Source organism: Puma concolor, chromosome A1, assembly GCF_028749965.1.
Source record: "Puma concolor isolate L17-30 chromosome A1, mPumCon1.1.hap2, whole genome shotgun sequence".
Taxonomy (NCBI): Eukaryota; Metazoa; Chordata; class Mammalia; order Carnivora; family Felidae; genus Puma; species Puma concolor.
In genome coordinates, this window is record NC_141667.1 from 98,330,050 (window position 1) to 98,349,695 (window position 19,646).

Consider the following 19,646-nt stretch of genomic DNA (forward strand, 5'->3'; position numbering starts at 1 on the left):
ATTAGGTAGTCGAGTTTTCTGTTTTCACTTATGTTTGTATTTATTAAGTGAATACTTTGTGCCAAAAACTGTACAGTGATCTGAGTGTCATCCAAGGGAAATATAAGCCCTAACTGGACTGAAAGTTCCAAAGCTTTCATATTTTGCACATAAATGTATTATGAAGGCCAATCCCTTTAGCTGCTTAGCCCTAGAACAAAGTACATTCTGATAATTGTTTGCATCCGTTTTTTTTTTCTACATACCTATTTATGTGTACAATGTAACACTTAAAAGTAGAAGCGTTTTTCATTTAAGTGGTTCTTAAAGCATGCAGAGGAGCCTGTGTAAAATTTTTTTGGCAGGGCTTGAAAAAGGCCCACCTTCCTCTCAAAATGTTAATTTGTCCTTTTGAGGACATACCTCCAACTGGAAATTGCTATTCTGTATCATGTTTTCCAGTCCAACATTCCTGGATTCAATGTGTTGTTTCAGGTGTTGCTTTTTATGGTACATGAATTTTGGTGAGCGTTTTGAGGAAAAAGAAGGTAATTGTATACTGCAGTGCTTGCAAACTGATGAAAGATGAAGGGCCTTTTTTTCAGTCCATGGATGGATCTTCGGTGAAATACAATAGAAAGTAAATTAGTAGAAAAATGGAATGAAAAAAAGCATGTAAAATGAAATCCCCCTTTTTTTATATTCAAAAGATAGGACTTTATACTGTTAAATTACTCTGTCAGATTTCTAACTTTGCTTGCTCTCAGTTTCTGTACGTATCTCCTCCTGCGTTAGTAACAAAAATTTGTGGATTGGTGATGGTTGTTGGACTGGATTTTCTTGGATCACACTTTCAGTAGCACAGATATACTGTATGATGCTACACAGATGTATTTTTTCCCCTCTCTGTTGTTTTTAAAAGGAGTGAAAGGTTTAAATGAGTTGTGGCTCATAGACTTTTAATTTTATTTATGTATTTTTAAAGTTTATTTATTTTTTTAGTGATCTCTGCACGCAACATGGGGCTCAGACTCATGACCCTGAGATCAAGAGTTGCATGCTCTTCTGGCTGAGCCAGCTGGGTGCCTCTGGATTAAAGACTTTTTTTTTTTTTTCTTTTTAGAAAAGAGGTAATGTATACTATGTAAAAGCTCTTTTACCTCCTAAGTTCTTATATGTAACTGGGTAAAATTTTGGTTTTTGATTATGGTTGATGTTTTTTACTGGTGCTGAGAGTGACTTTCTGATAATAATAAGATTTTCTTTAATTCCAGTCACATATTTTCTTTGAAACTATAAAAAAACGTATTTTGAACATGAAAGGAAAAGTTATACCACTTACCACCACAAGATGTCACTTATGTAAAAATAAAGTTGGTATCCTGGTTCTCTAAGCTGGAAAGCTACAGGTCAATAATCAGTGAAGAACTAGATAAATAAAAAAAAAATTTTTTTTTTGAAACTAGCATTGATTTTTCAGCAGTCAGTGAAAATACTGCCAATGCAGCGTTATTTGAATCAACTCTTTTAATGTTTAGAAAAAAGAATTTCTTAATGTCTAAGATTGATGCTGTAAGTGATACATATTAATAGGCCTCATTTGAATCCACATAAGGAAGGAGGTAGACCTAAAGTGGTTCAGTACAAGTGTACATATTTGAGGGTAAATGAGGTATTATGGTATTAACTCCCAAATCTACTGTTTTGGTGACAAGCAAAGAGGAATTTGAGGAGAAATCTGTAATTTATATCAGGATTTTCAATAGTTTTCATGACATCTTTGTGAAGTTGAATATTACATCAGGTGGAAACAATGCTTGTGGCTTTGTTTCTGGTGGCTTTTCTCTGAACCTCAAACTATTAGCTATCTGCCCATGTTAACACAAAAGATACTTATATTTGTTGTTGAAGACTATGTTAAACATGAACAGCGCAATCTTTGGCTTTAATGTTGAGATCTTGTTTTCTTTTTCTTGATTTGAAAGAGTGGGTCATTACCTAAAAATGGCTGGGAAGGGGACTTTGGCTTCTCAAGCTTAAAAGAAACAAACCAAGTTTCCAGTAGGCCATGAATAAAATTACTCCGAGGGTTTGAGGGTTTGTGTTGTCCTAAAAATTGACATTTTGTTATTCTTCATTGCTCACTTCTCTAACACTGGTGGAGAATGGTGGAAAACTCTTGGGGACAGACACTAGAGAATGAATTTTCTTTTTTCATTTGGCACATGTTTGTGTGATCACATTTTCGTTCTATTTATTCCCTATCTAATTACTTCAGTTTGTTTGCTTTCTTACCCCTAATAAGGTTTTTAAGCTTTTTTGGGGGGCGGGGAGGGGTTTAGATTTTTCATTTATAAAAGTATATACATGGTCGTTGAGTAAAATAGAAAACTAACAAAAAGTAGAAGGAAAAAACCCCTCATGCGGGGTTCCATTATTTTTTCTCCCTTTTCAGTTACCTTTGCTGTGTGGAAGAGTGAGAAGTTTTAAGAAGGGATTAGGGGTGCCTGGGTGACTCAGTCGGTTAAGTGTCGAGCTTTGACTCAGGTCATCATGATCTCACGGTTGGTTCCTGAATTCAAGCCTCACATCAAGCTGTCTGCTGTCAGTGCAGAAACTGCTTGTGACTTTCTGTCTTCCTCGCTCTCTGCCCCTCCCCCGCGCTCTGGAAAGTAAACAAAAAAAAAGAAGGGATTCTAAATGTATTCTGGTGAATATATATAGTATTTTAATATTTGGTAGTTGAATATCATCAGATATAGTTTTTATATATTGCCTTTTCTACTAGCATATTTCTAGGTGTATGTGTAATTAATAGAGAAAAGTCTGTTTTTTAATTATTTAATTATTTTTGTATCCCACTAATGATCACCCATTGTATTTAATTTCATGAGCTGCTTGGAAAGGAACAATAATTTTTTTTCATAATAAATATCATTGCTTCTACTCTTTTTGGAAAGAATATATATACTAAAAAATATATATATTATAATGCAGTGACAGAATGTCACAGACTGTGGCTTAAAAGAAATTTATTTTCTCCCACTTTCTGGAGGCTAGAAGTCTAAGATCAAAGTGTTGGCAACTTTGATTTGTTTTGAGGCCTCTCTCTCTGGCTTGCAGATGGCCACCTTCTTGCTGTGTTCTCACCTCGTCCTCCCTTGGTCTTTGTGTGTCTGTGTCCTAATCTGCTTTTACAAAGACATCAGCCGTGTTGGATTAAGTCCCACCCATATTGGCCTCATTTTCTCTTTAAAAGCTCTGTTTCCAAATACCCACATTCTTTGGGGTTAGGACTTTATAGGATTTTGGAAGGGACACAACTTAGCCTATAATAGCACCTGATTAATCATTCTTGTGAAGTGCTTACTGCCTGTGTTAGGCTTAAATTTGTAAAATATGCAAAACCTAAAGTAATTTTGTGTCGGGCTTTCTATTTGTAGTTAAGGAAGCTCTTCTGATCTACTCTTAAGCCTCAAGATGAGATGAAAGGGCTTCTGATACTTTCTTTTTGGTATTTGAACTATTTCATGAAGGAGCCATGTAGAGTAAATTTGCTTTCTTTTTTTCTGCAGACTTTATTGTAAAAAGTATGAAAGATTGCTAACCATAAACTAATAACTATTGCAGGTAGTTAAAATATGTAATAGTACAGTCTTAGTTTCCTGTCAGTTTCTTAGAGTCAGTTGAGAGGATTTTCCTTTGATGTGCTAAAATAATATTCAGTGATTTTTCTCAAAATAGATGTATGCCTTGTAGGTTTCTTTGGAGAACTCGGTATTTTATTTACACGTGTGAATAAAACATTATGAAAGTTTTTAATATCAACTTCATGGAGATATAATTTGCATACAATAAGTTAATATAAAGATTGTAATTAAAAAAATTTTTGTAATGTTTATTATTTTGAGAAAGAGAGAGAGAGAGAGAGAGAGTGAGCGAGAGGGGAGGGACAGAGAGAGAGGGAGATAGAGAATCCGAAACAAGGTCCAGGCTCTGAGCTGATAGCACGGAGCCTGATGTGGGGCTCGAACTTGCAGACCTTGAGATCATGCCCTGAAGTGAAGCTGGACGCTTAACCCACTGAGCCACCCAGGTGCCCCTAAAGATTGTAATTAGATGTTTTGATGTATGCACCTGTTCAGTCACCACCACAGTTAAGAAGATACAGAACATTTCTGTCATCTTACGGAATAAAATTTTCTGATGTTCCTCTGCTGTCCAGTTCTCACTCTACCCCATGACCCCAGGATACCACTGCTCTGCTTTCAGTCTCTACAGATTAGTTTGCATTTTCCATAATTTTAAATGACTTAAATCATGCTGTTTTGTGTCTGACTTCTTTCACTCAGAGTAATGATTTTGAGAATTCATCCACCTTGTTGCATGTATCAGTAATTAATTTGTTTTCATTGCTGGGTAGTATTCCAGTGGCTGGCCATTAAGTCACATTTAACTGATGAACATTTATATTTTTTCCAGTTTTTTACTATTATGAATAAAGCTGCTGTGAATATTCATGTAAGTCATTATGTGGAAATATGTTTTTATCTTTCTGGGGAGTGGAATGAGTAGGTCATACGATTCTTAAATTTTTAAGAATTGCCTAACTTTTCCAAAGTGGTTTTTTTTTTTTTTTTTTTTTACATCCCCACCAGCAATACATGAGAGTTCTAATTGCTCCAGAGCCTTGACAACATTTGTTATTGTCAGTCTCTTAATTTCAGCCGTTCTAATGGATGTGTAGTGATACCTCATTTAATATGCATTTACCTGATAATTAACGATCTTAAGTATTTTTTCATGGGCTTACTGGCATTCCTGTTCTTTTATGAAATGTCTGTTCACATAATTTCACCCATTCATTTGTTTTTAAAAATATTTTGTTTTTAAATTCTCTCTTCACCCAATGTGGGGTTCAAACTTAAAACCCCAAGAGTGAGAGCTCCACCAGCTGAGCCAGCCAGATGCCCCTTGGCCACCCATTCTTTTTTTTACCTTTTAATTTTTGATTGGCTTAACTTCTATAAAGTTCCCAGTTTTCCTCAATGGTAAACTGTATAGTATAATATCACAGCCAGGATGTTGACACTGTGTTGACACCAGTTCGTGTCCAGATTCCCCAATTTTACTTGTATTTATTTGTGTGTGTGTGTGTGTGTGTGTGTGTGTGTGTGTGTGAAAGAGAGAGAGAGAGAAAGAGAGAGAGAGAGATCTATTCTGTTTTGTGACTTGTGTAGTTGTCATAATAGTAAAGATACATAATGGCTCCGTCACTGCAGGAATCTCTTTTGTTGCCCTTTTATATCCTTCCTTCCCTTTCTTGTTCTTAACCCACAGCAGCCACTAATCTTTCTCCACTTCTCTAATTTTGTTATTTTTTTTAATATGAAATTTATTGTCAAATTGGTTTCCATACAACACCCAGTGCTCATACCAACAGGTGCCCTCCTCATTGCCCATCACCCACTTTCCCCTCCCTCCTATCCCCCATCAACCCTCAGTTTGTTCTCAGTTTTTAAGAGTCTCTTACAGTTTGCCTCCCTCCCTAACTTTTCCCCCCCTTCTCCTCCCCCATGGTCCTCTGTTAAGTTTCTGAGGATCCACATAAGAGTGAAAACATATGGCATCTGTCTTTCTCTGTATGACTTATTTCACGTAGCATAACTATCCCTTGGGTAAATTCCTAGCAGTGCTACTGCTGGGTCATAGGGTAGGTCTATTTTTAATTTTTGGAGGAACCTCCACACTGTTTGCCAGAGTGGCTGCCCCAGTTTGCATTCCCACCAACAGTGCAAGAGGGTTCCCGTTTCTCCACATCCTCTCCAGCATCTATAGTCTCCTGATTTGTTCATTTTGGTCACTCTGACTGGCGTGAGGTGATATCTGAGTGTGGTTTTGATTTGTATTTCCCTGATGAGGAGCGACGTTGAGCATCTTTTCATGTGCCTGTTGGCCATCTTCAAGAGTGTTATATAAATGGAGTCATACAGTATGTAACCTTTTAGAATTAACTTTTCTCACTCAGCATATTTCTGTGGAGATTAATCAGAGTTGTCATGTGTATCAGTAGTTTATTGTTACTGCTGAGTGGTATTCCATGCTATGGATGTACCACGGTTTGTTGAAATAGTCATCCATTGATGGACATCTGTGTTGTTTCCATTTTGGCTGATAGGAATAAAAGCTGCTGTGAATACTTCTGTGCAGGTTAAAAAATTTTTTTAACATTTATTAATTTATGAGAGAGTGTGAGTGGGGGAGGGGCGGAGTGAGAAAGAGAGAGAGAGAGAGAGAGAGAGAGGGAGAGAGAGAGGGAGAGACACAGGATCTGAAGTAGGTTCCAGGCTCTGAGCTGTCAGCACAGAGCTGGAAGCAGGGCTTGAACTCACAGACTGCAAGATCATGACCTGAGCTGAAGTTTAATGCTTAACCAGTTGAGCTACCCAGGTACCCCTTGTGTGCAGGTTTTGTGTATTAATTTCCATTTCCCGGGGATAAATACCCAAGAGTGAAATCACTTGGTTGTATGAGAATTCCAGGGTTCTATAAAACTGCCAAACTGCCTAGTGGCTGTAACCCTTTTAAATTCCCCCCCCACCCCCCCGCCCCAGCAGTATATAAGTGGTCCATTTCCTCTATGACATCGCTATCATTAGGTGTTGTTACTATTCTTTTTATTTTAGATGAGAGCCATTTTGATACATGTGTAGTGATATTTTGCTGTGGTTTTAATTTGCATTTCTCTAATAGCTAATGAAGTTGATTATCTTTAAATGTACTTTTTGGCATTTCTGTGTCTCCTTCAGTGAATTGTTTGTCAACGTCTGTATTAGTTTGCTACAACTGCCATAACAAAATACCACAGACCGAGTGGCTTGATTGACAGAAATTTAATTCTTACTCTTCTAGAGGCTAGAAGTCTACCGTCAGACTATAGGCATGTTTGGTTTCTCCTCAGGGCTCTCTCCTTGGCTTACAGATGTCTGCCTTCTCTCTGTGTCCTCACGTTGTCCTGTCCTACAGTCCAGAAGTCTGACAGACTGCCTTCATTTTGTTCCTTTTCTCCCTTTTAATCCAAGCTGGCAGTGTCTCTGATATATAATCCCATTTCTGTTCCTGGCTTTTGTTATGACATCTGATTATATTCATGAGTGGTACCTGTGATCTCTTAATCAAGTAATTTTCCAGCCACACTTTTGAAAAAAGGTCTGAAAACGCATTCTTAATACTCTACAATATGGATAGGCTGAAAAATTTCCAAATCTTCAAATTCTAGTTCTTTTTGCTTAACAGTTCCTTTAGTTTATCTTTCTCATTTTACTGTAAACATCAAGGAAAAATCATGCTGTGCCTTTAATACTTTACTTAGAAATCTCCTTAGCTAAATATCCAAGTTCATCACTTTCAACTTCCACTTTTCATATGACATTGGAAGAAAATTGAGACAAGGATTACCTTTCATCCAGTTCCCAATAACTGCTCATTTCCATCTGAGATCTCATCATAATCACTTTTAACATCATACTCCTACTAACGTATTTTATTTTGAGAGAGTGAGAGTGAGAGAGACAGAGAGGAGAGAGAGGGAGAGCAGGTGTGTGGGAGGGGCAGAGGAAGAAGGAGAGAGAATTTCAAGCAGGTTCCATGCTCAGTACAGAGCCTGATGCAGGGGCTTGATGTCACAAACTGTGAAATCTTGACCTGAGCCCAAATCAAGAGTCAGACACTTTACCAAGTGAGCCACCCAGGCATCCTGCTCATTATTGTTTCTAATTCTTTTTTTTTTTTTAATTTTTTTTTTCAACGTTTATTTATTTTTGGGACAGAGAGAGACAGAGCAGGAACGGGGGAGGGGCAGAGAGAGAGGGAGACACAGAATCGGAAACAGGCTCCAGGCTCTGAGCCATCAGCCCAGAGCCCGACGCGGGGCTCGAACTCACGGACCGCGAGATCGTGACCTGGCTGAAGTCGGACGCTTAACCGACTGCGCCACCCAGGCGCCCCTATTGTTTCTAATTCTTAAGAAATGATATATTTTAATAGCTTTATAATGTACAAGATTGAAATAGGGATTTTTTTCTTTTCTTTTGTATAGGAATGAAGATCTAAAGCAAATGTTGGAGAGCAACAAAGATTCTGCTAAATTGGATGCTATGAAACGGATTGTTGGGGTAGGTAAAGTAGATCATTTTAATATTGGAAAATGGACACGTAGTGATTATTTTAAGTATGTATTAAATAATATATTAAAACATGCCATTTCCCTTTAATATTTGCTTAGTATAGCCTGTGTAAAATGTTTTGGAAGAAGTTTGGAGTGTCACAATTCAGAAGCTTGAGTTTTAATTCCTTTTTTCTGAGTTCTTATTTCCCTGTCTCTAATATCAAGATATTTCTCCTGAGGTAGGAAAAGCTAATCATTTTGAAGACAAAATAAGATTATGTACAACAATATTTTGACTTCCCACAAAGAGGGATACTAATTAACTAAAGGATTTTTTTTTGTCATTTAAAGGCCTGAAAATTGTAAGCATTTTTTTTTTCTGGTTGTCAAATTCCATTACTATCAATAGCAAAATTATTTTTGAAATTTGATAAGGATAATATGGAATTTATATTTTAACCTTCTTCTTTTCATCCCTCTTTCCTTGTCTTTCAGTAACATTGTATTTATATTTTGTAGTTTTTATTCTAGAAATCTTGTACATTCCTTATTCCTTGTTAGATTAATTTGTGTATTTTTAAATCTTGGTGGCCATTATGAATGGTCCCCTTCATTATATTCTTAATATTAATTATTACTGGTGTATAGGAAAATAAGTGACTTTTCTTTGTTATGCATCTGGTCTTTTCAGTTAACTCTCTTCTTAGCTCTAACTGTTCTTCAGTTTCTAAGTTTGGATTTTCCGGGTAGAAAATTACATTGTTTGGAAGTTATAAGAGATTTATATTTTGTTTTCAAATGTTTTAAACTAATTTTTATATGAAAAAAAAAAAGCCTACTGGGATCTGTATTGGAATTGGATTAACTCTGTAGATCAATTTTGGGAGAATTAACTTTTTTTTTTTTTTTTTTAATTTTTACTTATTTTTGGGAGAGGGAGATAGTGCACAAATGGGAGGGGGGCAGTGAGAGAGGGAGACGCAGAATCTGAAGCAGGCTCCAGGCCTTCATCTGTCAGCACAGAGTCCAATGAGGGTCTCAAACCCATGAACTGCAAGATTATGACCTGAGTCAAAGTCAGACGCTTAACCAACTGAGCCACCCAGGTGCCCCGAAAGAATTAACATTTTTACAGTATTTTGCTGTATGACCCATGATCATGATTCTGTTTCTTCACTTGTTCAGGTCATCTTTAATTTCTTTCAACAACGTATTATAGTTTTTATTGTTACATTTTATTTATTTATTTTTTACTTATTTATTTATTTATTTTAATTTACATCCAAATTAGTATATAGTGCAACAGTGATTTCAGGAGTAGATTCCTTAGTGCCCCTTACCCATGTAGCCCATCTCGCCTCCCACAACCCCTCCAGTAACCCGTAGTTTGTTCTCCATATTTATGAGTCTCTTCTGTTTTGTCCCCCTCCCGTTTTTATATTATTTTTGTTTCCCTTCCCTTATGTTCATCTGTTTGTCTCCTAAAGTCTTCATATGAGTGAAGTCATATGATTTTTGTCTTTCTCTGACTAATTTCACTTAGCATAATACCCTGAAGTTCCATTTACATAGTTGCAAATGGCAAGATTTCATTCTTTTTTTTTTTTTAATGTTTATTTATTTTTGAAACAGAGAGAGACAGATGGGGGAGGGTCAGAGAGAGAGGGGGACACAGAATCTGAAGCAGGGTCCAGGCTCTGAGCTGTCAGCACAGAGCCTGATGCGGGGCTCGAGCTCACAGACTGCAAGATCATGACCTGAGCTGAAGTCGGACGTTTAACCAACTGAGCCACCCAGGCGCCCCTACATCTTCTTTATCCATTCATCCATCGATGGACATTTGGGCTCTTTCCATACTTTGGCTATTGTTGATAGTTCTGCTGTAAACACGGGGGTGCATGTGTCCCTTAGAAACAGCACACCTGTATGGCTTGGATAAATGCCTCGTAGTGCAATTGCTAGGTCATAGGGTAGTTCTATTTTTAGTTTTTTGAGGAACCTCCATACTGTTTTCCAGAGTGGCTGCACCAGCTTGCATTCCCATAGTGTTACATTTTAAGTTCTATTATTTTGTTAATACTTTTTCTAAATATCTTGTGTTTTTGATGCTATTGAATGATATATTTCAATTTTCAATCAACAATTATTTTTTACTAACTTCCCCTTTTGTTAAGTAACTAATAGTTATTTTACTTTGAATTTTTCCCGCTGAGCTATTATAGCAATCATTTGTTCCCCCTTACCTTTGTCCAGTTTTTAATATTTCTAGGTAGCACTACATTTCTATGTGGAACCTTACTCAAACATTTGAAATATTTTCTGTTCATGTAAGTATGTATCATTTCAAAACATCTTTTGGCTAGAAGTAGTTCACTGGAGCCAGTCAGTTAGACTTTTGTATTGGCTTTAAAGTTTCTTATATTTTCTTAAAGTAATTTTTAAAATTTAAATTTCTCATTATAGTTAATATTCCTTGAGCCCTGAAAATGGGGTTTTGTCACTTTATACAATTGCAGAGTAGTTTTAAGCTCTTTTCATCATAGTTAGAAACATTTCTAAATTTATTCTGCTAAGATTTTAAATGGGTATTTTACCAAGTTTTTTCTCAAATATATCAAAGTGTTAGCAGTGCACATCTGACTGTCTTTCGTACTAGGTAGTCCTATGATTCAGTAGAGAATTTTTTCAGCAATATCTACCAGTGTGAAACCATGATGGTAGTCACAGTTTATTTTATTATCTTTCTTTGGTAATATCTGAGACTTACTTAGTATCATGGGGTAATGTTTCCAGTGTTTATTATGTTGAATAAAGTCTCATGTATGCCAAAGCATTCCTAGGGGGAAAAAACCACCTACTTCAAAATCTTGTGGTCACCTCTCACACAGCGAGACTCAAGTTGAAGAACTCATACATTATTTTTCTTAATATTTCTGGAAAATACCTGTCTTGTGTTTATAGCACATGTCCATGTTTTATGTTGGCTTGGTGAAATGTGGTGAACTAAGGAGACTTTGAAATGTATTGTTTCATATAGTGAATTTAGAAATAAGTTTTTTAGCTAAAATACTGATGAGTTGTCCTTGGAGGAATGGAATATTTGTAATGAAATCTGTGTTGTATTGAATCTTTCATATATTTTCTTTTAGTAAGTGTTAAATGTTGAAGGTTTTTCTCAGATTAGTTTACTTGTCTTTGTAGTTATGGGATAGTGAGCAAATCTGAACCTTTCTTTGATACGATTCTTAAAATGCCAAGGTAAAATTACTGATGTATGTGATCTTCATAGCCATTCATCTTACAGGGTATTTGGTTGGATAGTACTGACCTTAAGAAAAGTAAAAGTAATTTCAAAGTTCCATATGTTTTTGTAAATATTTTTGAAAAGATCTTAAACTAAATACAAGTGGTACATTATTATTGTTGGATAATTGAGAAAATCCATGTAAGAAAAAGAAACTAATAATGTGTTCATGTATGATAAACATTTTTGGTGTAAACTTTTCTAGACATTGTTCATTCCTCTCTTCTTTCCTTTAACAAAAATGTTTCAGTTGTATGTGTGCTTTAAAAGATTCACCTTGTGCATGATGCTGGCATCTTGTTGTTCTTGGGTTGGAAATTGCTTAAAGGGCCAAGATTTTTCTGCCATGTTGATAGACATCAGGACCAGTTCCATAAGCAGGTCTGAGTTTTTACTAGCAATATAATACCTTAGCCTGTTTTTTGTCAATTTTGCTCCACTGTTACTTTATGGAATATAAATCAAGGATCAGTTCATTTTCTATTTCTTCATTTATTCTAGGTTGCTGATTTTTAAGAGCTGGAATTGGGTCTGAGACTCTGTAAGATCTACCTTTCTTGCTTCCTTCCCCACCGTCCTTCCCTCTGTTCTCTCCTTCCTTGTAAATTAACCAGTATTTATAAAATCAGAAATTTTGAACTTTTTAAAATAAACCATCTTTGTTACTGTGAAAAATGAAGCCAGTTACAGTTTAGAAAAACACAATTTCTCCTCTTTTTTTCCCTGAGTTTAAAAAATTAATGTGGATTTTTGGATCTAGATAATTACTCATTATTTATAAAAAAACACGAGCAACATGAAAATCAATCATAATAATACACCACATTAACAGAATGAAGGGGGAAGAACCCACATGATCATCTCAATTGATAGAGAAAAAGAATTTGGCCAAATTTAACACTCATGATAAAGCACTGAACAAACTAGGACTGGAAGGAAACTACCTCAACATGTTAAAGGCCATGTATGAAAAACTCACAGCTAACATCCTAGTCAGCAGTGAAATTCTGAAAGGTTTTCTTCAATAAGGAAAAAGAGGATGCCTGCTTTTGTCTCTTCTGTTCAATATACTTTTGAAAGTTTTAGCCAGAGCAGTTAGGCAAGAAAAAGAAATAAAAGGCACCCAAATTGCAAAGGAAGAACTAAAATTATCTTTATTCACAGACAACGTGATTTCATATATAGAAAACTAAATATTTTATGGAAAAGTTTTAAAACTAATAAACGTATTGAGCAAAGTTGCGATATACAAAATCATTACATAACAGTTACTTGCGTCTGTATACCCTGACAATGAACAATTCAAGAAAGATACTAAGACAATAGTCTTATTTACAGTAGCATTAAAAAGAATACAATACCAGAAATGAACTAAGGGGGCAAAGACTTGTACCTTGAGAGCTGCAAAATGTTGCTGACAGAAATTAGAGAAGACACAAATAAATGGAAGGGTATCCTATGTTCATGGATTAAAAGACTTAATACTTTTAAGATGTCAGTATCAAAGCGATCTATATATTCAGTGTAATTACTATAAAAATTCCAGTGATATTATTTGCAAAAAAAGGAAAATCTATCCTAAAATTCATATAGATCCTGAATAACCAAAATAATCTTGCACAAATTTATAAGTCTCACACTTGCTGGTCTGAAAACTTATTACAAAGCTACAGTAATCAAAACAGCGTGGAACTGTCACAAAGACAGACATATATACCCAACAGAGCATGCAGAAGTAAACCCTTAACTATGTGGTCAAATGATTTTTGACAAGGGTGCAAGACCGTTCAATGGTGAAATTATAGTCTTCAACAAATGGTGCTGGGAAACTAGATACCACCTGCAAGAAAATGAATTTCGACCCCTACCTCATACTATATATAAAATAAGGCAAAATGAATCAAAGACCTAAATGTTAGACGTAAAAATGTAAAACTTATAGAAGAAAACATAGGGCAGAAACTTCATGACATGAGATTTGTCAGAGGTTTCTTAGCTACAAACCAAAAAGTCAGCAACAAAAGAAAAAAATGGATAATTAGGGGATGTATCAAAATTAAAATCTTTGTGCATCATATGATACCACAACATTGTGATGAGACAAGCCTCAGAATGGGAAAAAAATATTTTCAAATATGTAAAAAGCCATCCCCCCAACATATAGGAAGGGGTTCTCCTATATCCACTTATTCCCCAGGTAGAAACTAATAGGTAGTTTTTTTTACTAAAGTATCTTAAGTGAACTACATCATGTAGAAATTTGTTGAAATTTCTATCATATCTGAAATAATCTGGTATCTTTTTTATCGTATCTGAAATACAATACATCCTGGATTGACTCAATAGCAAAATAAGAGAAAAAAGAGCCAGAAGTTGAAGACAGATCACTAGAACTTAGTTGGTTTGAAGAATAGATTAGTAAAAGGAAAAGAACTGAACATAGCCTCAGGGTTTTGTTGGATAATATCAAAAGATCTAACAAATATGTCCAAAAGGAGGAGAGAGATTGGGGCAGTAAAAATATTTGAAGAAATAACGGCTGGAAACTACCCAAATGAATGAATGATGTAAACTTATAGATGAAAAGTTCACTGAATCCCAATTAGGATAAACCCAAAGAAAACCGTGCATAAACACACAGCAATTAAACTGTAGAAGACCAAAAATAAAGAAATAATTTTGACAGTACCTGGAAAAACAATGATATATTACATACAAGGATCAGTGATTTTAATAACATCAGAAACCATGGCAGCCAGAAGTCAGTGGAACATCTTTAAAGTACTGAAAGAAAATAGAGGTGATACTTGAACAACACAGGTTTGAATTTCATGGGTCCACTTATATGTGTTATAGAGTACTGTGCTGTAAATGTATTTTCTCTTCCTTATGATCTTTTTTTCTCATAATTTTCTTAATATTTTCTCTAGTTTATTGTAAGAAGAGTACAGTATATAGTATATGTAACATACAGAATATATGTTAATCAACTGTTTATGTTATCTGAAGGGTTTCCGTTCAAAAGTAGGTTATTAGTAGTTAATTTGTGGGAGGAGTCAAAAGTTCTACATGGATATTCGAAACTGCAGGGGATTGATACCCCTAACCCCTGCATTGTTCAAGGGTCCACTGTATTTGGCAAGCATAAAGGCCTAATTTTATTCTTCTTAAGTTATACATGTCTGAGAGGTTTTAAATAGGTGTAGATATATAGGATAGCATAATATAAAGGCTAGCGGGAGGTGGGATTAAAAGGGCCTGTCTGGTTGTAAGGTTTCTACATTTTATTTGACCTGGTACAATATTAAATCTAAGTAGACTGTGAAAGGTTTGTTGAATCTTAATTTGTCCATCTAATAATCCCTAGAAGAACCACTAAACGTTCTTCAAGAAGATATAAACAAAAAATCAATGTTTAATGTTTAATGTAAACATTAAAATACCAAATACTAACAAGTTCCCAAATAATGGGAATGACAGAGGTCAGTCAAACAAAACACACACAGTAAACAGAAAACAGATAATAAAATTGGAGACGTGGGGGCACCTGGGTGGCTCAGTTGGTTGAGTGTCTGACTTCGGCTCAGGTCATCATCTCACAGTTTGTGCGTTTGAGCCCTGCATCGAGCCCTGTGCTGTTAGCACGGAGCCCGCTTTGGCTCCTCTGCCCCCCTCTCTCTTTGCCCCTCCCCTACTTGGTGTGTCTCTTTCAAAATATATAAATAAACTTAAGAAAAAATTGTAGACCTGAATCTAACGACACCAGTAATTTTATTAAATATGAGTGATCTTAAGTCACCAACTAAAAGAGATTGTCAGATTGGTTGAAAATGTTAAGATGCAACTGTATGTTCTATAGGAGAAACCCATTTTTAATATAAATACATAGATTAAAAATACAAGGATGGGAAATACATACTATGAAAACACTAAACAAAACATAAAAGAGCAGCTACCACTGCCACCCTGGCACTTTCCATTTCTCATACAGTCCTTTATTTTTTTCCATAGTACTCTATTTTACCATCTCACACATTGTATTTATTTGTTTATTGTTCCTAGCCCGCATTAGAAGGTAAGCTCCACTGGGCAAGGTGTATCCCCAAGGCCTACAGTACTTCTTGGCATGTAGTGTCCTTTCAGCAAACATTTGTTGAATGAACTTGACTGTAGGGTTTTTTTCTTCCCTCATGTATTAACATCCTTTTGAATAACCTCCTGTAGAACAGTTAGGGAATCCTTGGAATAGGATATAATAGGACAGGATCTTCAACTTCAGGTATTCATTGGATAACTGAAGGCATGGGCCCAAAAACATTTGTTCCCTCTCTCCTCATTTTACAGGTGAGGAAACTGAGGGAGGTGTAAAAATCATAATAAAGATGTTTTAGCTGCATTATTTGTGAACCTTCTGTAATGTGCAGTAGGTTTCACAGAATATTCAAATCATAATGTGACAGGTAAGGAAACAGAATATGAAAGGATTAGCATATATTGGAGTGTTTTTAAGCTGTTATGTAGAAAGATCTTATTGAAAAATTGCTAATTGGGATTTGAATGCTTAAAATATCACATAGTGTATAATAAAACTTTTGTCATGATTTTATAAAACTAATACCTTCCATCTTTTTTAAGATAGTTTTTAGATATGGTGTATAATTCATGAAGAATCCCTTTCCAGAAAATGATCCTGTTGTTAAACTTTATTTTGTATCTACCAAAGTGTAGACTATTAAACGACATAAAGATATATTCCGAGAATGAGAGTGAAGGAAATGGGGATACAGGTAGACATAAAACTACAGTAAATAGAAATAAAACAGCACAAATGAAGAGTGTGAGTTTAAAAATTTTAGAGGAAATTAGAATTGGACAACAATGTGGGCCAGGTATTTTTGGGTGGCTCTAGGGAGGGAGAATGATTAGAATTTTAGAGAATTGTGAAAAGTAAAAAGAATTGACTTGGGGGTGTGATAAGGCATAGAGTAGCCAGAGAATGTTCTGGTAGTGAGAGGGTCAGTTTACTTTGATAATAGTGTTGGTGTAGAACAGTAATTGTTGCTGTGCTCAAGAGGGATGTTGTAAATTGTGAGGGCATTTAATATTAAGTGAAATAGTTTGGACTTTTAGGCAGCCAAGGGCTTTTGAAATCTTTGAGAGGGGCTGACATGTACACAGTAGTGTTTTAAGCATGTGAAACTGTCAGTGTGGTACATTATGAACAGGAGCAGGAGACTGTTGGAAAAGACCTTTGTGCGATGATATTGACCTATTTTAGGATAGTAACAGTGAGAAAGGATTAATGTGATAGTACAAAGAGATCACAACAGGACCTAGTTACTCTGTACATGTGGGAAGAGACCAGAATAAATCTGTGGTTTCTGGTATCTGGGAAAATTGGTGGAAATAGGAAGTTCTAGCATGAATGCTATTTTATCATGAAAAATGAGTTTGGTTTTAGCAAGTTTGAGATGAGGGAGACATCTAATGATGTCCAGTTACAGAAGTGTAACTAGGACCCAGAGTTAGGGCTAGAGTTTGGGGAATTGATCCCTATAGTGTGAGAGTTAAGTCATGAGGGTGAATGAAATGTTACGAGTTTCAGAGATTGTAGAATAGTGTAGCCTGAAAAGATGGTGATATACAGAACTTAGCGGGCAGAGGAGAGGACTTGGTGAAGAGAACTTTGAAATGTAATGGTTGGAGATAGGGAAACCTATGAAATGAAAGCCAAGGGGGAAATAGTTTGTCCAAAATAACGTTTATTCCCTGCCACCCCCATTGCCAATGTATAACTTTAATATAAGAGCTTGGAAAATAAAGAACAGTACAAATATTTTTAAAGTATTTACAGCCTCATTAGCCAGAGAAAACTATTGTAAATGTTTTATTGTATGTCTTGAACTACTATATATTTCTTCTTTAATGTGTCTGTGTATTTGTATATTTATATTGATACTCAAGACTTTATTTGTTCTTTGATACAGATAATTGGGATAAGTAAAATGATTCAAAAAGACTTCAGCTTGTGAATTCCATAGCTTATTTGCTGATTCAATTTTCTAAATATTTAATGTATGTAGAATTTATGTTTTATTTTCAAATGACTATAAAAGATTTCAACTCTAATACTCCACTTTTATTCTTCAGATGATTGCAAAAGGGAAAAATGCATCTGAACTGTTTCCTGCTGTTGTGAAGAATGTGGCCAGTAAAAATATTGAGGTATTGTTTTGATTCATAATTTTCATAATTCTTTCTGTTGTAAAAGAATCATATACTTTTTGTTACTTTGAAATGTGACATAAGATCCTTAAGTATCACTAGATTTCTTTTGCTCTAAGTAAAATGTTCATAGTCTTAAATAGAATAAACAGTATTTGGATTTTTGGATGGGGAATGTGAAAAATAAATTGAAATTAATTCACCTGGTTGAATGATGGTAACTTGTATATTCGTAGAAGCCAGTTGAGTTGGTGTTCTGCTCTCGGGACTTAATATTAGGATAGCACATATCCAGGGGCACCTGGGTTAGCGTCCAACTCTTGGTTTTGACTCAGGTCATGATCTCATGGTTAGTGAGTTTGAGCCTTGTGTCAGACACCATGCTGACAGTGCAGAACCTGCTTGGGATTCTCCTCCCGTCTCTCTTTGTTCCTACCCCACTCATGCTCTCTCTCAAAATAAATAAATAAACTTAAAAAAAAAAAGGTAGCACATGTCCATTGAAATAGACCTAAGTTCATTCAGTAGTAGGATAGTGTTTGAACCCAAGTATTATCACTCCAAATCTAGGGCTCTTTTTGAAACATGGTATACCCTGCCTCTGTACAGTAGGAGGTGAGCAGAAGGCAGGATGTAGTGTGAGCCTTTGAGTGCTTGTCTCTGTGTAGGTTTACACGTGGTGTTTGAATCAGGAATTCAAAGCACTTTGAGGCAAAGGTAATGTTGGGTCAAATGGACTCGTGACTTTTGATAGAGTGCAAAAGAAAAATATGAGCCAATGTAGAAGCCATTGAGTAAGATGAGTAGGATGAAGAGTTCAGTGAAGGGGATGAGAGATTGATCTGAGCAAACGGCTTGTATTTCAAAACAGTAGAAGGTAGGAATGAAGAGAATTAATGACCACATCTCTCATGGATTTCGCTGTCAACTGATGTAGGTAGTGATTGGAGGATCATGTTTACTCAGTAGGAAGTAGTGATATATACATGAGAATGAAAATGCCAGCACACATGCTTCTTCTTTGCCTGTTGCCAACAGTTTGAGGAATATGCTTAATTCTCTTTTTGAGTCTGGAAAGTTTGGTAGGAGTAGCAGTCTTCACTGAAAAATATTTTCAAGGACTAAGTGTCATCAGAGCAGATGTTTTAGGTAGAGATAGGTAGATTATAAGAAATAGAAATTAAGGATATAAGGGACTTTTTCACTTTTAATCAACATTATAACCTTTCATGTATACTTTGAAAACCTTATGACAGTAAATTTCCATTTTCTCCTTCCTACCTTTTCCTAAGTTATCATACATTTTACTTCTAAATAATGCTAAAATCGCCGAAAAATATATGGTTATTATTTTTGCTTTTTAAAAGTCATTTTTCTTTGAAATATAGTTAACATGCCATAAACTTTTCAAGTGGGCCATTCAGTGATTTACCAGATTGTACAACCATCACTGCCATTTCCTTCTTCTGTATTTTTATCGCCTCAAAAAGTAATCCTGCTTTCATCTGCAGTCACTCCTTGTGCCCCCAGCCCTAGGCAACTATGAATCTACTTTCTATCTCTATGGATTTGCCTCTTTTGGGCATTTCATATAAATGAAGTTGTACGGGGTGTGACTTTTGTATCTGGCTTCTTTCACTTAGCATAATGTTTTCGAAGTCCACCCATGTTGTAGTGTACATCAATACCTCATTTCTCTTTATTGCTGAATAATACTCCGTTGTACGGACATACTGAATTTTGTGTATTCATTCACCAGTGACATTTCGGTTGTTTCCACTTCTTAGCTATCATGAATAGTACTGAACACTTTGTACAAGTTTGTGTGTGTACCTATGTGTTCACTTCTCTCGTATGTGTACCTTGGAGTGATATTTCTGGTTACTGTGATATGGTTACTGTATGGTTTTTTGAGGACTTGCCAAACTCTTTTGCACAGCGCTGCATCATTTTACATTTCCATCAATACTG

The 19,646-nt window shown here is 35.6% G+C and overlaps 1 protein-coding gene across 5 annotated transcripts in view; it reads left to right on the top strand.

Moving 5' to 3' along the window:
* AP3B1 (adaptor related protein complex 3 subunit beta 1) overlaps nucleotides 1–19,646 on the top strand; it is a 267,105-nt gene that overhangs the window by 30,254 nt on the left and 217,205 nt on the right. For 3 of the 5 annotated variants that reach the window (XR_015248393.1, XM_086698262.1, XM_086698234.1), the window contains exons 2-3: nucleotides 8,078–8,153; nucleotides 17,601–17,675. Coding sequence is in view for 4 of the 5 variants with exons in the window: in XM_086698262.1 (XP_086554388.1) it covers nucleotides 8,078–8,153; nucleotides 17,601–17,675 (151 nt within the window). In the remaining variant the exon portion in view is untranslated. Of the gene's footprint in view, nucleotides 1–8,077; nucleotides 8,154–10,579; nucleotides 11,832–11,951; nucleotides 11,992–17,600; nucleotides 17,676–19,646 lie in introns of those variants that run through there. The other 2 variants (XM_086698245.1, XM_086698253.1) reach the window with 2 other exon arrangements.